Source organism: Pungitius pungitius, chromosome 12 (assembly GCF_949316345.1).
Source record: "Pungitius pungitius chromosome 12, fPunPun2.1, whole genome shotgun sequence".
Taxonomy (NCBI): domain Eukaryota; kingdom Metazoa; phylum Chordata; class Actinopteri; order Perciformes; family Gasterosteidae; genus Pungitius; species Pungitius pungitius.
In genome coordinates this window covers 15,763,882-15,785,382 of record NC_084911.1, presented here as the reverse complement: position 1 = coordinate 15,785,382, position 21,501 = coordinate 15,763,882, and the positions used below count along the sequence as shown (strand labels likewise).

Genomic DNA, 21,501 nt, shown 5'->3' with positions numbered 1-21,501 from the left:
GAAATTCAGCTTAAGTGGTAGGAATGGTTAATGCTGACTTAGAAAGATGCATGCTGTTGTGAATGTGAAGACACCAAATAGGGAACTCGATTCAAATAAATATAATTTATTTTAAATTTTACCCAAGACAAGGTCCCACATCCTTGAATACCAGCAGGTACAAAACGTATTCGGACAAGTTCCTCTCTAAAAAGAATTCAACGTTATTACAAATTGAATGCGTTCGTCAGAGCTCCGACTAGACAATGGTAACTTCTAGCATGTTCTAGCTTAGGAAATTCCCGAGAAATTCTAAATGCTTTGCAAACAACATGAATAGTTAAAAGCTATCGTCTAAACTATTTATTTTCACATACAATCTAGAAGAACCGCAAATGTCTTTTTATGTAACCATCAGCATCAAGGACTGCTGCCATGTTTAGTTCCCTGTACTTAGTTTTATCAGAATCCACAAAGTTAAATGGACTATTGTGCATTGTGTATTTTTAATGATGACATCATTCACCTGTTCACACACCGATGACAGGAGCTACCATACACAGAGACACCTGCAGCACATCAGGACAATATGATTTCCACAAATATTTTTCTTTCAGAACGTTAAATAAAATCCTTGCAGGCCGCTCTTAATTTATTTATATGAGAATATCAGAAAAGTGTGGGACCTTCTGAGTTTCAGGGCAGGTGTGAGCATGGGTGCAGCTCCCTTATATAGATAAAAATGTCTGAATTATCTTTGATACCTTCAAAGTCAGTCAAGCAGGAGCGGTACTCCTAAAACCAGGACCAATATCCAATACATTCGGCTAATGGTCGGTCTTTGGTTGAAAACGACACAGGTTTGATCTCCGTGGCCCACTGTGTTAAGCCTATTGAAGTGTCTACGTGAGAGCCAGGCCAGGTGTATCATCACAACTTCCCTTTCTGTGATCCAGCACCCCTTAATGGCCCAGAGGCTATATTGCCGACACCCACAATCCACCTCTCCAATCCTTCAGCTATCTTGTTCAGCTCAGTGTGTTGAAAAAGCATTGTGCATAGGCATTGAACTAACATTTTAAAGTGCTGGTCCCAGGTAATCGGTAGTCTGTTGTTTTCATCCAAATATGTAGTAGCATAGATCACTTTTAACCCAGCCACCCACTATATCATTAAATAAAAAAACACTAACAAATTATCATGGTATCTTTTTAGGCATGATATCTATTTCAGTGTACCTTTCAGCATCCTCCACTGACACAGATAAAGAATTCCTGTAGCTCATCTACCACCGCATCAGTATCTCCTATCAGTACCTTTGTTTGTGGTTAGATCCCACTGATGTTAATGCCCTAAGCTTCTGAAGCCAGAACATGCTGAACATGATTTGTCCAAGTCTCACTTTTTTTTATCCCTCGGTTTCTTGGCGTTTTTTGTCAGTGGTTGCGGTGCACCTTGTTGGTGTGAAATTACCAATACGATATTGTTACACTCAAAATGAAGCAGGTACTCCATGGCGTTCAACGGCATCCCCTCGTCATCCCTTAGCCTGGAAAACACATCCTGGTACAACTCGTCCATTTGGCGCTTCCTTTCCTGCAGGTTCTTCAGGGCTTCCTGTTTCTCTCGGAGAAGCCGCGAACGGTAGCGCCTCAAACCCGACACACTGTCTTCCAGATCGTACAGCACATTCAGTTTCCTCTTCCTGCAGTTCTGTGCTGCAATTTTGTTCTTACCGCGGCGACGTATGTCCCTGACTAGTGTAAGCTGCTCCTCGTTGAGCTGGTAATTGGCCAGTAGGTCATTAAACTCCTCCACTGGCAGATTAACAATCAACTCGTTGGAGAAAGGGATCTTCCGGGTTCTGGCCCGCCTTTCATCCCGGCTCCACATTTTGCTCTCGGAGATGTGCCTGGAAGAGGAGCGGTGGTAAGGCTTGGCATTGTCATCTCGCAAGGAGGGTTTGGTAGACATCTTGTCCTGAGATGGAGAGGAGACAGATGACCAGGCCAGGTTGTACGAGTGATCATGGCTGATATACTCCAGCCAAGGAAAGCCATTATACAGCTTGTTATCCCCATAGTTGACAGAGAAGGGGTTTTTAACATCTTCCGGGTAACCTCCTCCGACTGCCCCCATTTCCTCCTCTTCCAGCTCCTCCTGCTTTATGGTCACCTCCACTTCCATATCTGAAAAAACTAACCCTTCCTCAGTGTCTTCTTCTTTGTCTGAAGAAAAGGGACTTTCCATGGCCGATGTACAAGATGAAGAGGAGGTTGAGGAAGATGAATACGAGGAGGCCTCGGAAGCACATGGAGAAGCAGGGCTGCGGCTAAAGTCCAGAGAAAGACCCGAGTCTGAGTCCCCCTCAACTGCAACATCTAGGAGGAGGAAATAAGCAAAGATCAAGGTAAGGTCAAGAGTTTTATATTGCATACTTGAATTGGACATGAGTAGGCTCTTAATTGTAATTGTAGGTTTTGTCAGAAATTGTTAGTATACAAAAAGGTCTACTGAATCTCCATTTAATTACCCTGTTGTCTTCTTGCTTGACACCTATCTTCTATTCTGAAGCCAGAGTGGTTAACATCTGTACCAGTTTGCTGTTGGGCAATTTTACTCCCAAGGAAGCCCTCCTCTTCCAGCTTGGCTGCCATTACAGGGCTGAATCCTTCATCCAGAGCCAGGTCCAACAATCTCATCTCATCCAGGATGACATCATCTTCTAAGAGGTCACACAGTGGGCTAGGAAAACCATCTTCATTATCAAGATCATCCTCTTCATCAACCAAAAAGAAACCAGAGATTGATGTGAGAGGGTCTTGAGTGATACCATTCGCCTGTGGAGATGGGGTCAGACTGGAAGGTGTCAAGTCACGTGAATCATTTTGGAGCATAGGAGGAGCATACTCTGAATATGCCCTTTCTTCCGTGGTATCCACAAGACCTTGTGTTAGCAGATTCATGTTGAGGGCACTGAAGTTATCTTCTGCATTCAGTGCCAAGTAGAAATCTTTTAAAGGATCTTGATCAAGCAGATGTGTATGGTCTGGAAGACTGTGCAAGGGATTCATGTTGGAGTTTTTCAAAGTGTCCCTTGAGTTTAAGGCTGAACTTTGGTTATCCAACTCTGTACTGGGTGTTAGGGGAAGCAGGGCTGGCTTTTGCACTGACTGCCCTTTAGGCCCCAACAAACCTAGAGACAAGGAATGGGCAATTTGTTAGGAATTGCAGGATATGAAACTGTGCATTTGGTGCAGTCATTAATAGAACATTCAGGAAACCATATTGTTATGGTTTTATTTCTCTAAGACTACATAATCTGCCAAGCGTAGTACCAACAGCCTGTGCTCGAAATCCTGGTCCTGACTCTGTATATAGGTACTTTAGATTCTCAACAAGCGGCACCAACTCCTGTTTTTCCAAATATTTCAGGCACATCAGTAGGTGTAGTTAATCAATTACCATGAAGCTGGTTTAGGAGGCCAAAGACGACTATGACATGGAGGGATGTTAAAGCTTCCTAAACAAGAAACTGAGCCTTTTGTTCAGAATGTAATTGTCCAGTTGCTGTCTCAAAGATTAACAACAAACACTAAGCTCCATGTAGAGGTACTTTCCATGAAACATCCACTTTTGGAATGAATTACCGTGCTGCATGGAAGTCTCCGATAAAAGGACATCCTGCTCAGCCTTTGTTATACTGTTGTCATGGTCATTGCGGTTTTGACGCAGAGCTTCAGACCCAACACTCTGGTGGGTCTCAATCGCTCTGGAATTTTGGCTGAGTTCAAATGAAGTCATCATACCAACATCTGCGTTCTGTAAATGAAGGATACATGAAAATGTATCTTAGTTTATTGTATCACAGCTTACTCATTTAGTCATTTCATTTAATCTATTTTTCTAAAAGTATCCTCCTTAATTTTCCCAGTCACCTCGGGGTCCATGATAGCCAACAGGTCCTGCCAGTGGTTCTCAAGGTCCAGGGAAAGGTTACCAGTTGGGGTGTTATGGGACAACAGGGCGTCTCTACCTGATGGCTGATGCTCCACATCTCTGCTTCTACCACCAACATCACGTAACTGAGAGATAAGTAGAGGCCTTTAAACACGGGGGCATGGTGAAATAGCAATACCAAAATAACATGGTCTATAATGTTTTTATTACTCTGGAGTATTTCCCATCCAAAGCCTTCATAACCACTGTGATGGTAATTTGAGAAAGTTACAGAAAACAAAAATGATGGGGCTTGGGTAAAATGGGTAAAATTCCTGTGCCCTTTTCTGAACCCCAAAAGGAAACAACAGAAATGATTAAAAGAGAAAAGAAAAGGCCTTACCTGTTGTTCTTCTGGCACGTCAAAGGTTCCCTCCAACAACCTCAAACACTCCTGAAGGGAGACAGAAGTCTAAAGAGAGGGATAGAGACAAAGAGATTTTTTATTACATCTTCCTGGTTCGAATAAATGGTTACAGATTTAGTGTCAATGAAAAGCTACAACAAATCCAAATCATGCAAAGAAACAACAGAAATCACAGGTGTACAACCAGACAACCGTTCTCCTTGACTGAATACAGGAGGAACTCCAGACCCAAATGTTCACAAAGAGTTTGGTGTTGTTGGTCAGTTTGTAGTAGCCAAACTCCACCCTGAGCCGAGCGGCCAGCAGCCCTGTCAGCATCAGACTCACGTCCTCCGATCCTCCACGCCAAATAGGGTTCTTACTTGTTTTCTAAATGGCCAGTTTGGACATTTCTGAAAGGAAATTCAATAATGTGTCGACATTTCTCTTGCCAGCAGAGTATTTAGGGCCGTAGAGAACTAGAGGTAGAGAGATATTAAAAAAGGATCTCATCACTCTCTCTTTACAGAATAGTCTTCTGATTTAATTAACATGTTGCATGTTTATCTGACTCAATATAGAAACTCTGCAGGCCTTGTCAAAACCTGGCCTGCAAGCATCCGAATAGCCTCCTCACTCAGGAGCACTCGACAAACAGGTGGTTTCCGGCAGTGGAAAGAAAGGACCTCCGTCCAGGTGTACCAGATATTTGTTAGTGGCTATGGTGCCATACACAACCCTCCACTGGTGGTCTCCTGTCGGTTTGTATACAGGAGGCTTGTACAGGGTCCGCCAACAGCCCACTGGGTAGGACTTCCTGCCAAAATATTCGGCCCACCTCGAAACCCTCACCCCCGCCAGAGAGCGTAAGTTGGAGACCTTCATGCAGACCTGGTACACTGCTTTCCTCCCCAGAGACTCAAAGTGTCCCAACTGTGGGGTCTTCAGGGACAGAAAGACATCCCGACTCACAGTTTCCTTTCCTGCAGCAGCAAAGACATCAAGGGGGGGGAAGACATTCACACTTACCGTCCAATTGGTCAGCAAGTGATCGGTTTTCTACAAATAACCTGAAGGCTTCTGGCAGCGAGGCACAGACCTCCTCCACCCGCCTGAGCAGCAGCCTGTTGGAGCGGACGTGGGTCAGCTCTGCCAGGCGAGGAATGGAGATCTTCACCAGTTGATCCAGCTTCATACAGCCAACCTCTCTCTCTCTCTCTCTCTCTCTCATGGTGACATACACTCACCGGCCACTTTATTAGGTACCCCATGCTAGTAACGGGTTGGACCCCCTTTTGCCTTCAGAACTGCCTCAATTCTTCGTGGCATAGATTCAACAAGGTGCTGGAAGCATTCCTCAGGGAGTTTGGTCCATATTGACATGATGGCATCACACAGTTGCCGCAGATTTGTCGGCTGCACATCCATGATGCGAATCTCCCGTTCCACCACATCCCAAAGATGCTCTATTGGATTGAGATCTGGTGATTGTGGAGGCCATTTGAGTACAGCGAACTCATTGTCATGTTCAAGAAACCAGTCTGAGATGATTCCAGCTTTATGACATGGCGCATTATCCTGCTGAAAGTAGCCATCAGAAGTTGGGTACATTGTGGTCATAAAGGGATGGACATGGTCAGCAACAATACTCAGGTAGGCTGTGGCGTTGCAACGATGCTCAATTGGTACCAAGGGGCCCAAAGAGTGCCAAGAAAATATTCCCCACACCATGACACCACCACCACCAGCCTCAACCGTTGATACAAGGCAGGATGGATCCATGCTTTCATGTTGTAGACGCCAAATTCTGACCCTACCATCCGAATGTCGCAGCAGAAATCGAGACTCATCAGACCAGGCAACGTTTTTCCAATCTTCTATTGCCCAATTTCGATGAGCTTGTGCAAATTGTAGCCTCAGTTTCCTGTTCTTAGCTGAAAGGAGTGGCACCCGGTGTGGTCTTCTGCTGCTGTATCCCATCTGCCTCAAAGTTCGACGTATTGTGCGTTCAGAGATGCTCTTATACCCACCTTGGTTGTAACGGGTGGTTATTTGAGTCACTGTTGCCCTTCTATCAGCTCGAACCAGTCTGGCCATTCTCCTCTGACCTCTGGCATCAACAAGGCATTTCCGCCCACAGAACTGCCGCTCACTGGATGTTTTTTCTTTTTCGGACCATTCTCTGTAAACCCTAGAGATGGTTGTGCGTGAAAATCCCAGTAGATTAGCAGTTTCTGAAATACTCAGACCAGCCCTTCTGGCACCAACAATCATGCCACGTTCAAAGTCACTCAAATCACCTTTCTTTCCCATACTGACGCTCGGTTTGAACTGCAGGAGATTGTCTTGACAATGTCTACATGCCTAAATGCACTGAGTTGCCGCCATGTGATTGGCTGCTTAGAAATTAAGTGTTAACGAGCAGTTGGACAGGTGTACCTAATAAAGTGGCCGGTGAGTGTATGTCAAGACCTGGGATGTGATGAAACTGCCCCCAAACAGCTGCTCCTTGAAGAGCCATATCCCTGGTGTTACAGCACTCCGCTTGAGAACCTGCCATGCCTAGAGGACGGACTGGTGGAATGCCGTAAGACCAGTTGAATCCACTGACCGGGACTCAAGCACGAAAAGATCATACCCCATGCCTCCAGCCCACCTGAGCAGCACACAGGCAGTATCAATGCATGGCAGGCCGAAACTGTAGTGCAGTCTCTGAGCGGTCACTGGTCTAAAAGCTGCTACTCGTTGTCCACCAGGCCTTGACCCACCTCCTGGATCGGTAGTTACAGCACAGCAGGTCTTAACCAGTGAAGGCCCGACCAGAAGAAGTCCACAACGGCCCTCTGGATCTCTGCAATTAGGCACTCCGGTGTCTGTGCCAAAGAGCTGAGGCGTTGACAACAAGATTATAGATTAATACAGCTACTTGGAAGCTGGACGTCCCTCTAATCCTTCACAAAAACACTTACGTCGTCAGCATACGCCAACACCATCAGAGGGAAGCGCTGAGGCAGCCCAGGTAGCATGACTCCTGACAGACGCAATCTTAAACTGTTAAAGAGAGGTTCAATGGCTATGGAGTACAGCTGTCCAGAGATGGAACATCACAGCCTGCTATCTCTCTGGACCTGAACTGGACCACTCAGCGCGGCCCCCACCTTCACCAGACAAGTGGCTTGCCTATCATCATACCCAACAGTGACGTAAACCCTTCACCTAAACCAAAAGCTCTTAGGGTGGCTTATGCTTTTCTTTTTTCCACTTTATCAAAAGCCTTTTCCTGATCCAAGGCAATGACACCAAAATCAATATTACATAGTTTAAGAACATTCAACAGGTCCTTCACAATAATCCATCCATTTCTGTGGATAATACAGTCAAGGCATTTCTTAAGCCAGTTTTGCGAGTACCTTAGAAAAACCTTTATAATCTGTGCATAACAACGCCACCGGTCTCCAGTTCTTTAGCAAGGACACATCTCTCTTTATGGGTAGCGGAAACAGTACCACATTTTGACACGATGTCGGTAATTCGTCGAGTTCTCCTGCAGCCACAGGTCGGCTCACAAACATTCCCAGAAGTGTTTAGTCTGACGATCTGCAGGCAGTGCGTCAAGAGCCAGTAGCCTTACCAGCAGCCATCTGACCCACCACAGCAGTCAGTTACACCAGGGGGATGTTGGTTTTGTCCTCGGGGTCCAGCAGCGGGAGACACCAAAGCAGCTCCCTAATACTATCACAGTAGTCAACCTCTTTCCTGTAGAGGGCGCTGTAGAAGGCGCCGGCATGCTGCCTCATCTCAGCTGGGTCAGTTGTCATCTCCCCCAGATCCCCGAGAAAGTGTCAACCTTTTCACAGAAGTCCTTGTCCTGCAGCAGCTTGACATTAAAGTGCCAGTAAGAGCTGTGTTTGGTGGTTGGCGAGATATGAAAGTCTAGAACAACCAGGTGATGGTCGGTGAATCCCACCGGGTGAATGTGACAGGTTTAGTCGGTTACCATAACTAGAAGACCCAGTCCAGCCTGGCTGCCCTGATGTTCCCTTCCAACATCTTCACCCATGTGTACTGTCTGACGTGGGGTGCTTAACCCTCCACACCTCCACTACGCCTGCCTCAGCAATTACCTGGAACAGAGTGGCAGATCACTGATCGTGAGGCTCCTCCCCTGTCCTGTCTAAAGAGAAATTAACAGTACAATTCCAGTCCCCAACATCACTATGGTTGTCATGGTTGTAATGTCGCTGTGGGTCTCCAATGTCCAACCTCTTTTGTTTAATCATTTTTGCGGTGACCGCTCTCCTCTGGCGGTCCCTCCCACCATTCATATACAGAGAACCCAAAATCACCTTGTGCATTAGAAAAGGAAAAGGAGCAGTGATGTAGACAGAAACAGGAAACTAACACAAAAAGAAGTGCAACACATTCATCACAGAATCAATCACCGGTCCTCAGCCTCTTGGAGCCTTTCCCTCAGTCTCCATCCATTAACTTCCTGAGAACAGTCACATGCTGAAGCGCTTTTTCTTATCCAGAAAGTTAGTATAATAAAACTTTTTGTAACAACACAGCAGTCCTGATAAATTTAACACCGCCCGAGAAATAATCCAAAACTCCGACAGAATGTGTCGTCCAGGAAGCCGTTATCTTCTCCAGCGAGTACACGTCGCCATCGACAGTCATGGAGCCTGAGTCCTTCGCTTGCACTGCTACAATACTCCAACCTGCTGCCACCGCTTCTTATTCTCTTCTCCCTCCCTCCGCACCTTTCCTTGCCTCAGCATTTTTTCCATCACGCTCTCCTGTCCTTTTCTCTGCGCCTTTCTTTTCCCGACCCTCGTTCATTTTCTGAGACTCTACCTTTCCCTCCTCACTGGTCTTGTCCTCTGCTCAAGTCTCATCTCCACTCCTGTCCTGTCATCTCTACTCGTCCTTTTGTCCTCTCAATTTTCAGAGGCCTTCCTTCTGCTCCGTTCTTGTCCTCCTCTCTGCCCTTCACGCTTATTCCCTCTCCCACACCTCTCTCCTCCTCCCGTCCTTTCTACTTCAACATTCAGCTCCTCTGCTCCTGACTTTTTTATCTCTCTTCCCCCTTCAACTCCTCTCACCTCCGCTCCTTGCATCTCCTCCACCCCCTCCCTTTCCTCTGTAGTAAAACCAGGAACTCCGCTCTGATCCCTCTTCCTGAGCGCCTACCTGTCCGCCGTGACTCACCTCCACTCCAGTCTCAGCCGGCGGACTTGTAAAGACAAGCGGCACGCTTGTGCTCCACCCCCCACACAGAATACATCTGATGCTACCCGTATTTGCATAGATCGTGTAATGCCCCTCGCCATGCCTCACTCTGAAGGACACCTCCAGCGTCTGTGAGGGATAGGTGAGGAACATGGACACCTGTCTCCTGAAGGACTGGACATGCTTAAGCTTCTTGCTCTTTGCAGCCCAGTCCCACAGACCGGAAACCACTCGCTCCAAACTCACCAGCTCACCACACACCCAACTGCCACCATGAGAAAGCGAGAGAGACTGAGTGAGCGAGGAAACGGGAGAGTGAGAGACAGTTGAGCTGCATTCACTAAAATGTCCCACAATAATCACTACGGATGTATAAGGTATAAATCCAATAAACCATGGTGGTCACCAAAGCTGAACTTGTGCCACCAACAGGTTGACCTAATTTTCAGAAACATTATATTGTCATCAATTAAAAGACAATGCATTTACATATCAGCTTAATATTTTTCTGTAGAATGTCCTACCTTGAATTAGTAAACTTGATGTTGAACATATCAAAGCTTTGCAGAATAATTTCCCTTCCACATTTTTCTGAAAAAGTAATTTATTCTCGTCATCAGATGCCATTTAAAACAATTTGGGAGACAAAAGTAGCCTGTAGGACTCTTTTATCCATGGCCTTCCTTTAGTCTTTGAAATCCTTTTGAAGTTCATGAAAGGGTTTCCCTGGATCCAGTCAGTCACCTCGGACCTGTGAAAGGTGGGGGTGCTACCTGTGGTGCTAAGAAAGTGGATTCTGTCTTGCAGAACTATTTTTCTAACCAAAAAACGGAGGACAATAACATAATGCCCTCTCCATAAATTATATACTTAAATGCTAGTTGAAATTAAATGAGTTCGTCATTAAATGAACTGAAGTTAGATATTGCCCTCGCTTTCATTTTTATTGGATCTTTCATTGATCGTGCATACATACTGTACACATATCTGTACATGTGATGTATTGGAAAGCTGTGTCTAACAAGCTCCTTATGTGTGTGTCACCAATACTTCAGAAATTCTGCTGAGCTGGCAGCAATCCTGCATTTAACATCTAAGCATCCAGCTCCGATTCCAAGCATGACCAGGCACCGCAAGTTGCAGGAGACAGACCATCAGTAAGCGATCTGCTGTAACTAACAGGTAAGGTGAGACTCAGTGCTGATTCCATTGACCGTTAAATGGAGCCTTGTTCTTCCTACTTTGGATTTAATCTAATAAAAAAAATTATCAAAACTCTCCATGGATGTAATACAGTATCATCAAGCCTTTGGGGGACGCCTTATGTCTTCACTCTCCTACGTTGGATCGAGGACAGACTCTCCAGGTACCGGTGGTATACAAGATAGGATCTTCTCACGTATGCCATCTTTTGAACGATTGGCAATTCGAATCCCCAACACCGCTTGTCGATGTTGATGAGTCCTAATGCAAGACACAAATGTGTATGAATGTTTAGTTAGTCCTGATATACACTGTCATCAATCTGTAGACTATAGGACTCGGCTGTTCCATTACGTTAGCTCCTTTGAATGTGGTCAAAGGATGCAGCCCTTCAGGCGGCAATTTTTAGGACACATCTGATCTATCCTATGCGGCCCAACATATCCTATGATGCATTGCTGGCCAACGAAGATGTTATTTCATTTCATTCAGGATGGAGACAACAGTGGTAGAAGTGGGAGTTCACTTTTAGGTTAACAACCAAGTTAGCACCTCATGCATTTGTATACGATTGTTGACATGCAATTCTCTGATTTTGTCTGCTTATGTATGTGTGTGTGTGTGTGTGTCAGAGATGGGGACTCGAGTTGGAGACTCGGACTCGAGTGCGACTCGAGTCGCACACACGGTGACTTCCGACTCGACTTCCGACTCGTCCTCGAAAGACTTCAGACTCGACTCGGACTCGAGCTTTGGGACTCGTGAACAATGTTTAATTTTAGGAAAAATCTGATGAGCTCGCTATATCGCTCCCTCCGTTACCTGCCTACTTAACACGTACATTGACACATATTGCTGGCTGCGCACGCGCGGCCACACACGTGAAAGATGTCGAATGCCGCTGCTGGGTTGCGCTGACGGGAAGGCGGGGGTGCCGCTGGTGCCGCTGGCGGTCCGACCGACGGTTCGCTGATGTCGGGACGTATGCACTCCAGCGGCGGACCGTTTACTCTCCTTTAACTGTCTCTGTTCTGCTCACTGAAGCAAAACAATACGTGGACAAAAAATATCAGAGCCAAGAGCAGCAAGTGTAGTCAACTACTGCTGCTAACACATCCCGTCAGACCAGGATTATTTATTTATATCCGTCCATGAACTTTTCTCCTTGTTACCCTGGTAACCGCTGTCATTAGAGACGGTTGCGTCGATTCTTACTGCGAAAATCTACGTACTTCCGTTTTAGCGGCTACGCTTCGTATTTTCATTTTATGGGGAAAAAAAAAAAACATTAAGTAAAGAGTAAAGGAGGAGTAAAAAGTTGTTGGTATGTTTTTTTTACGGTAAAAGGGACGTTGATAAGAGATGGGGACCCGAGTTGGAGACTCGGACTCGAGTGCGACTCGAGTCGCACACACGGTGACTTCAGACTCGTCCTCGAAAGACTTCAGACTCGACTCGGACTCGAGCTTTGGGACTCGTGAGCATCTCTGGTGTGTGTGTGTGTGTGTGTGTGTGTGTGTGTGTGTGTGTGTGTGTGTGTGTGTGTGTGTGTGTGTGTGTGTTGAGACAGTAAACAGGACAGATTGCGAAACTGGAGGGAGGTGAATGTGTGTCAGTTCGCTATGGCCAGCGATTAGGTTTCAAAACAAGCCAGTCGGTCACAAGCTAATAAAGTTGCTGTGTGTGTGTTTCTATGTTCAAATGACATTGGATACATAAGGAATATTAGAAAATATAATTACATTATACAACTTTCAGATTAAAGTAGAGATGTGGTGGCGAGGCAAGTTTACGTAGATCTTTAATCTTTATGTCAAGTTTTGATTCAATTCTACAATGCTCAGGATTTTTTCTCAATTGATCTTAAGATAATTATTCTAAATATGAATACAGCGGTTTAACCCCTCCTCTGTGTCACTGCCTGACTGGGAGCTTTAAAAATTTAAAAATTGCTGTTTGGGTGCAAGGGGCTTGAGTGTCTTTATTAGAAAAAAATGAAAAAACTTCAACTAGGCTACGAAGAATATCTTGGTCGTTTCCTTAGGTTAACACAGGGACTCTCAGCATGTGGGAGCAGAGTCAAACCACTTAGCAGATAGTATAACTGAGTAATCTCAATATATCACTCTTGTTCTTCTATTAAACATACCAAATAACTGAATAAAAACAATGTGCAGTAGTTATAAGATGTATTACTATGTATTTTATATGAATAACTTTATGTTGCTTAAGCTTCCACACAGAGGTTTCAGGACCCAATGTTGGTGTTTAATCCATGACAAAGTGCCACAGAATTAAAATTACAGAGGAATACTTAGCACACACAGTTTCTCAGTGAATGTATCCACTGTTAGTGTGACACTGGAACCCTGATCAACGGCTGCACATGACTCTGTATTACTCAGTGTGGGTTGTGGGTTGTGTTGAAGTCAACCTCTGGGCTATTTATACGTGTGTGTGTGTTATGGAGTCTGTGAGTGTTTCTTCACAGTGTACTTTCTAAATAAAGGTGACGAAACCTGGTTGGTGGGGACAAAACAAACATACTACTTTCACCCAGGATGCCAATGTGCATGTCCTGTGTAAAACTTAAGGTCAGCGTTTAATCGCTGTCCCGCCAGTCGTTATTCATGTGTCTTGTCAGCAAATTTGTTGGAGTAAGCTGTTACTTGAGTTGAAGTCAAACACAATATTTTCCTTATGCTTTAAGATGTTTTGTTGCCTAAATCAACAGATGTTTATTTTGTAAAGACACACTATTCGTGTAATGAGCCTCCACAACTGATCTGGGTTCCCTATTAGCGTCATAGTTTGAAGCTCTGGGCCACAGAGTAAGCCTCTAGAGGAGTTGTTGGAGACAGTGTATTGGCCCCTTCATCTATCTTAAATCGCTCTATGTGCCTTAACGATTATTTTCAGTTTTGACATGGTGGTGGCTGAGATGACGGATTAGCCAGGTAATGTATATGCTTTTGGCCGTCTCTGGGCCGAGCTTGACCAGGCATGTCTGAGGTGTTGCCATTAACCAATGGAGCTCAAGGTGTAAGTTTGTGCAGGCCTTAACACAGAGTCCGAGCAACCATCCACATCGGTAGATCGACACCAGAGTCCCTTTCTGACTCAAAGAAAAGCTTCAATTAAATAGGCAAGATGAAATAACAGACGCCACTTTTGTGTCTTTGCGTGACATACAGTACAAACATGGAGCAAAAACCTGGAAAAACCTCGCCCACCCAGGACCTGACCGTTAACTTCGGCGACTCCGTGTAAACGCCCACTCAGAGTGCCAGGAACCTCGGCGTGACACTTGACTCCCAACTCTCCCTGACTGCCAACATCGCAGCGACGACCCAATCCTGTAGATACACGCTCTACAACATCAGGAGAATACGACCCCTTCTCACTCAGAAGGCGGCACAGGTACTGATTCAGGCGCTTGTCATCTCCCGCCTTGACTACTGCAACTCTCTGTCCATCCAGTTCAAAACATTGGTACTGACACACCATGCTGTGAATGGATCGGGACCAGTCTACATCCAGGACATGGTGAAACCCTACATCCCAACTCCCACACTTCGATCTGCATCTGCAAAGCGGCTTGTTCCTCCCTCACTGAGAGAAAAGCACTCGGCCAGATCGCGACTCTTTGCTGTCCTGGCTCCCAGATGGTGGAATGAGCTCTCTGATGACATCAGGACTGCAGAGAGCCTCTACATCTTCCGTCGAAAACTCAAGACACACCTCTTTAGACTCTACCTTGACTAAAACACTAGCAAACCGTAGCACTAACAAATGATAGCACTTAAATTGTACTTATAATGGCACTTTTCTATAACATGTTTTGTAACTGCTTATTTGATGAAAAATGTACTTTCTTGTTACTTGTTTTCTGAGTTTGTATCTATGTGGAAATGCACTTATTGTACGTCGCTTTGGATAAAAGCGTCAGCTAAATGACATGTAATGTAATGTAATGAGATAAGCCTACTTTAGCAGAAAGACTGGAGGAAGAAGGAAAAAAACACCCAGTTTAAAGCTCATGCTTTTGTTTTACAACATAGACAAAATCCGAAATGAACGGATATTTATGGTACCTTTTATAACCGTGTCAATGATTTGTTTTGGGCCTCTTTAGGGCAATAGAAAATCTTTAAAACCAACATGATCTGTGCTTGCTTTGAAGCAGTTGTGGCAAACGTGTAAGCACATAAAGGAGCAGTAGCCTTAATTCTGTTACACATACAGTACCTTGCATAATTACTAACGCCTTTTCTACATTTTTGTCATGGTATAACCACAGTAATGGAATGGCCCAATAGTCCCCCAATAGGGGAAAACGGGCTGGCTCGTTAGTGCGCCTAACGTGGTTCTCGCACCCCTGCCAGGCATCTTTCTCTCCAACGTGCACTCACTGAGCAACAAACTGGACAAACTTCAGCTGCTGGTGACAGAGACTTTTCTTCATCCTCCGTTTTGTGCTTCAAGGAGACCTGGCTCTGTGGATCGATACCGGACTCCGTACTCCAGCTGGCGGGCTTCCAGCTGCTCAGAGCGGACCGCGACACGGAGCTCTCCGGCAAGTGAAGGTTGGAGGAATCTGCTTCTACTTCAACAACAGTTGGTGCAACGACGTAACAGTGATCCTACAACACTGTTCTCCTGTTCTGGAATCTTTTATCATCAACTGCAAACCCTTCTAATCCCCCCGTGCGTTTGCTTCATTCATCCTGGTCGGTGTTTACATTCCGCCTGTGGGCAACTTGCAGGAGACACAGCGGACACTCGCCGACCAGATACGGCGTGTGGAGCGGACCAACCCGGACTACTTGGTTATTGTCCTTGGGGACTTTAACAAAAGGAAACCTCATCCGCGAACTTCCTAAGTTTATTAAATGGCCGACCAGAGAGGAGAATACGCTGGATGAATGGTACACTACAGCAAGCGGGGCTTATCACGCCGTCCCTCGTGCCTGGCTGGGACACTCCGACCACGTCATGGTCCACCTGATTCCTGCATACAGGCAGAAACTAAAGCTCTGCAAACCTGTGGTGGGGGAATCCAAGAAGTGGACCAGCAAGGCGCTAGAGGATCTTCAGGCGTGTTTGGACTGTACAGACTGCAATGTTTTCTGGACTGCTACTGACAATCTGGTTGAGTGCACAGAGGCTCAGGCATTTAGGAGTGGGGACAAAGACTTGTACACGGAGTCAAAATACAGGTTTAGCAAGGCAGTGAAAGAAGCTAAATGACTGTACTCCAACATCAGTTCTCAGCAAGTGACTCTGCTTCGGTTTGGAGAGGCTTTAAACACCTCAAACTACAAGCCGAAAACCCCTCATTCCATGAATGACCTCCGCCTGGCACACGAGCTGAGTTCTACTGCAGATTTAAAAGACAATGTCCTGACTCCATCCCCCACAGCTCCACCCCCTCCCCTGCCGTGCACTCCACATATCTGGCCTTTATGGAAGAGTGGCAAGAAGAAAGCTTCTGTTGAAAGTAGACTATAAGAAATCCTGTTTGGAGTTTGCCACAAGACATGTGGGAGACATAGCAAACATATGGAAACGAGTGCTCTTGTCAGATGAAAGCCAAATGGAACTTTTTGGTCTCATTGCAAAACGCTATGTGGTGGAAACCCAACACTGCCAATCACCCTGAGCACACCATCCCAACTGTAAAACATGGTGGTGGTAGCATCGTGCTGTGGGGATGCCTTTGCTTTCTTCAGCAGGGACAGGGATGATAGTCAGAATTGAGGGAAACATAGATGGAGCCCAAAACAGGGAAATCCTTGAAGAAAATATAATGCAGTCTGCAAAAGACTTCATCTTCTAGCAGGACAACAACCCTAAACATACAGCCAGAGCTACATTAAAATGGTTTAGATCAAAGCATGTTAATGTTTTAAAATGGCCCAGTCCCAGTTCACAGGCCCAAAGGTGTGCAAAGCTGGGGGAGACAAGTCCTATATTGACTGCAACGTAATAATGCATGTTTGATGTCAATGCCAAAGCCACCACAAAAATTGATTTAGCTAGGTGAACATTTCAACACAGTCTGGTGGTTTGGGCAGAAGCATAGTGATGGCTTCAGTTCGCATCAGAAACACAGACCATATAGCTGTCTCACTGCAAGGTAAACTGGCAAAGAAATTCTAAATATAGCGCACAGATAATCTGATTCTGTTTTTTTAAGGGTCAGGGTTAGGGCCTTTTGGATGACTAGAGAATGTTTCTATTGTGACTGCTTCTCCACCGTATCCACTGCTGCTGACTTTTAAATAGTACCTACAACCAGACCTAAAAACACCCAAATTCACCTGTTTGAAGGAAGCATATGCATGTTTTTATTTAACCAGGAAAGTCTCATTGATATTAAAAATCTGATTTTCCAGGGGTACCGTAATACTGCGGTGGAAGCACTAAGACCTACTGTTCAGGGCGGCTACTCTGTGTGCTTATTTAAAAGGTTTATTGTCTCCCGCAGGGTGTTCCTGCTGTATTTCAACTGCACTGTTTGTATTGCTTCATTCTCCTGGTTGTGGTTAGGTAAGGTTTTGGGATGACTCACCTAGTGCTGACTCACTATCTCGCATGACATTACACTGAGTTTTGCTGTTAACCATAACATAAAACTTGTCTTCCCCCAACACTGATTTATATGATTTATAAATGCATATTTAAACTGCTACTTTTCTGGCATGTTGGTAGGTCAGTGGTCTTCTAACAGACTTTGGGAGTGTCTAAACTTTAGCTGTGAAAACCAAATGAAGCTTAGGCGAAAATTCAGTCCAGAAGACTGGACAGGCTGCAATTCAAATATATTTCCTCTTGTGGGAATCAAATCCATATCAGCATCCCTATTTTTAATTAATTTAAAAAGGTATGTATTCTGATTAACCGTAGCTATAACACATTGTTAAGAAGAATAAATTCACCCAACATACCTCTTTATCTTCCTCCTCTTCTTCCTGCAGGGTACCACGGTTAGCTGTGGCTTCCACAGCTGGGGCAGTGCGGTCTCTTTCTGGTGCTCTTTCCAGGTCTGGACATACCATGGGAAGAGGATCAGCCTCCCGTTGGACCAGCCAGGTCTCCAGTTCTGTGTAAGGAACCTGTGTAGAAGGTATCACAAGAGGATCGGTGAGAACCTCGGTTAAATAAAGACTGTATGTGAAACTGCTAGGAACGGTTAGTACTATATAATTTCGATTCCATATCCATGGGCTTTAGATGAAGACTGATATGGACGTCACCTGTAGTCTGTCCAGAGAGTGGACCCAGCCCAGCAGCCTTCGCGTCGTAAAGAAGCCCTCCAGGTCCATGCTCTTGGGGTGCGGTTCGTGGTCGTCCCCCAGGCGGTTGTGAAACTGCATCTGTGTCAGCGCTGAGGTCGGACCCAAGATCATCTCGTGCCAGGAGGGAGGTAGATAGGGCTCCAGTCCGACGTCGACCCTCACGCCGCAGAGGCTGAGCAGGATGGCCACCTGGATGAGGCCGTCTGTGAAGTATTTCTTCAGGTGCAACATGGTCTTCTGTTCCTCAGAGATCGGCTCACGGGTCTAGAGTCAAGCTCGGTCACCACCGCAACGGGGGTCTGTTGTCTTAATGTCAAGTCCCCAGAAGATCTGTCATCCACTGCTAAGCTCCCTAAGGAAGCGAGTCAGAAAAATAAATCCTTGTTACCTGTACCACTTGTTGGGAAGTTTTCTTCTAAAATATAACATCCAACTGCTCTTGTAGAGAAGACTTGAAAGAATCTAGCCCAATGGAATAAAATACTTAGTTTAACCCAACTGATCCGTATAAAAAAGGAACCCTTCTCTCACCAGAGACTGATAGGCAGTTAAACTCGCAAAGTTTCATTTAAAAAAAGAATCCTGTTTTGTCTTTGCGTAAAACTGTTCTTCCTGATTATGAAATAGAGCAACTTCCTTCAGAATCAAGAAGTGGCAGCATAGGATGGATAATACACAAGTTAAAGCAAATGTCCTCTATGTCATCTTCTATGTTCTGGTCTGCTGGGGGGGCGGCATTACTGCGGATGACAAAAACAGGATCAATAAGCTGATCAGAAAGGCTGGTTCAGCGATTGGCCTTCCTCACTAGAGGTCACTATAGAAGGGCAAGTTAATAAAAGATCATTTCTTCCACTGCAGTGTTTTTAATGGACCCAGAAGCTCAGCGAGAGACTCAGTATGTCCTGGTGTTTTACTAAACGACTCAGAAGGTTTTTCCAGCAGCAGTTGGATTTTTGAATGAACACCTTTAGGTCTAGCATCTTTTTGATGCCCGTCATATTTTATAAGACATCTTCTTGTCTTGTTTGTTCCTTGTATGCGTTTCTTGTGTGTTGTGCTCAAGACTGTCTATTGTTGTTTGCATGAGTCTGGCGAGTTTCTCAACTGGGGGATTAATAAAGTTTTCTAATAATATGTTTTATGGATATGCCCACTGCGTAGCAAAGTTACAATGAATTTGTTTTTTGGCAAAAAGTAATTTAGCTTTCAACAGGGCAATATGACAACTTGGGTTCCCAAGTTAATCCATTATGGAAGCGATGGATTTTTATTCACAAAAACATGAATTTCCCCTTGCTGAACACCTGACTGCTCCACCCCTGCATTTATCTGGCTATTTGCAAGGAAGATCGCGTGTGACTAACGTAGGCAAGCAACTGATGTAAGTGAGCATATGTGTCTTAGTCCTAACCTTGCTTTTCCAGCAGTCACTCAATAGTTTGGGTGGCTAGCTGGGCACGTGACATTTTAGGGTTTTGGGCGGTGTGTTTGGCCAACAGCTACACATGCAAACAGCTCCAGAGAGTGTCACTTTATTTATGGCTACATTATATAAGATGTCTCTTCTATCTGATCAACTCTTATTTATGAATTTGAGTGAATTGTCTTCTGCATGCAGAGAGGCAGTGGTTAATATGTGTGACAGTTCTTATGAGTAGATAAGGCAGACAGACCAGCTAGAACCTCCCCTCCCTCTCTCTCTGAATAAACTTGGAATTACTTGAAAACCCCCTGTCCTCCGCCCTTCCTCAGTGCTATGGTGACCTGTTGGCTGAGGCTCCAGTGGAACAGCTGACTGGAACTTTGCAGCACCACCTTTGACGGTAGTGCTGTTTGTTCGAATAGTTCAGTGCAGTGCAATGTGTTCACGTATAATATTGTAATGTATGGTTTGGAGGAAATTAGGATCTGGTGGAACATGTCTTCCAGGTATCGATGTGCTTTTTGTCTGATTTTATTGTGTTTTATTTATTTGTTTTAGTGCTGCTAAGGAGAAGCCAATCACTGAAAACATTTAACAATATATCAAGAGCGACCACAAGCAGTGTACTTCCAAGAAGACCCGACCCGAACTCGGTACGAGAGAAGACCTTAGCCGGAGAAACTATAGGTAAAACAGCTGGACCCAGATCGGCCAGACCTCACAATCAGACAACGGACCGGCGTGAAAGGGAAGCCACACAGAAGCCTTATAGTCCCGCACCGCGCATGACGTCGCCGTGTTAAAGTTAACATCGTTACCCAGTTGCGACGCGCACAGGACTGCGGTGAGGACACACAACCAGCACGTGGATGAAAACAGACGCATTTTATCCAAAATAATTCATTGTGTTAAATTGAAGTTTTGTCGGGCTTTCGAGTTGGTCTTTCCTCAACATACTGATCAGATGTTTACCCAACAATCTAGGTTTATAGGTGCATCTTATATATAACGTTACGCATGTATACATATTCTAAAAGATTTTATATATATTTTCTATATATATATATATATTATATGTATACTGAAACTGATTGGCTGGCTCTACCAAAGTAATAATATCGTGTTGCCTGGTCGTGCCCGCTAGCGAATATAAAGGAGAGCCAGCTGGAGCTGAGCCGGGGCAACAGGTTACACCGTGTTTTTCATCCCTGACACTGATCACCTATTTATGACGAGGACGCAAAAACATATTTCCAAAGAGAGCGCACTGCCGAAAGTGAACATACGTCGTCACTAGGAAGAGAAGTACTTTTATTTATAAATACTGCTTCCACTCGTGGTTACATGTTAGTAAATTACTTTTGAGCGGATATGTACATGGACAATCTTAATAGTTGAGAGTGCGTCTTACCCGTAGTGTTCCGCGCCGTGTTTCCCTGTCCTGCTTTCACTCGCTTCTCCCGTCCAACCGGGAGAGGGGGGGGGGGGCTATTTAAGGAGCAGCGATGACGTAAAGCTCTCCTCCCTGGAAAAACAAAACACTGTGCGCGTGCTTGTGTTTGTGGGAGTGTTTGAATCTGATTTCTTTTTTTATATGTATATAATATATTCATATCCAAAATAGAGTTTCCAAAAAAAAAATTATTAATAATTTAATAATGAATAGATATAGTGACAGAAAGCTTTGTAGAAGAGTGATACAGGGCACAAAGAGACCATTTTTTAAATAAGGCGTCACATTCTACAACAGTCGGCAACTGCTTGTTTGACAATAACAGGGTTGTAAAAATGATGTAAAATTCATCTACTATTTAAATGTTACGGAGTTTACGAAGCTCCATAAAATGTAAGTATAGCCAACCTCCAAATACCGCTTTCTTAAATGTGCAGTACTTACTTCACATGCAAGCACTGGCACACCAACCATGGCACACCATGTGGTTGTCACATATATACAACACAACAATACATACAACGTTAAATAATATCCTTAAACAACACTCATTTCTTTTGGA

At 44.9% G+C, this 21,501-nt stretch overlaps 1 protein-coding gene across 1 annotated transcript; it reads right to left on the bottom strand.

The window, feature by feature from the left end:
- Positions 1 to 90: 90 nt before the first annotated feature.
- nfe2l1a (nfe2 like bZIP transcription factor 1a) lies at positions 91 to 20,975 on the bottom strand. Its single transcript, XM_037476107.2, has 8 exons — positions 20,898 to 20,975; positions 18,019 to 18,412; positions 17,710 to 17,877; positions 4,322 to 4,390; positions 3,918 to 4,064; positions 3,630 to 3,801; positions 2,513 to 3,175; positions 91 to 2,360 (listed from the first exon to the last, which is right to left on the bottom strand). Exons 2-8 carry the CDS (start codon positions 18,289 to 18,291, stop codon positions 1,378 to 1,380), a joined length of 2,475 nt encoding a protein of 824 aa, XP_037332004.2. The 5' UTR covers positions 18,292 to 18,412; positions 20,898 to 20,975; the 3' UTR covers positions 91 to 1,377.
- Positions 20,976 to 21,501: the final 526 nt, after the last annotated feature.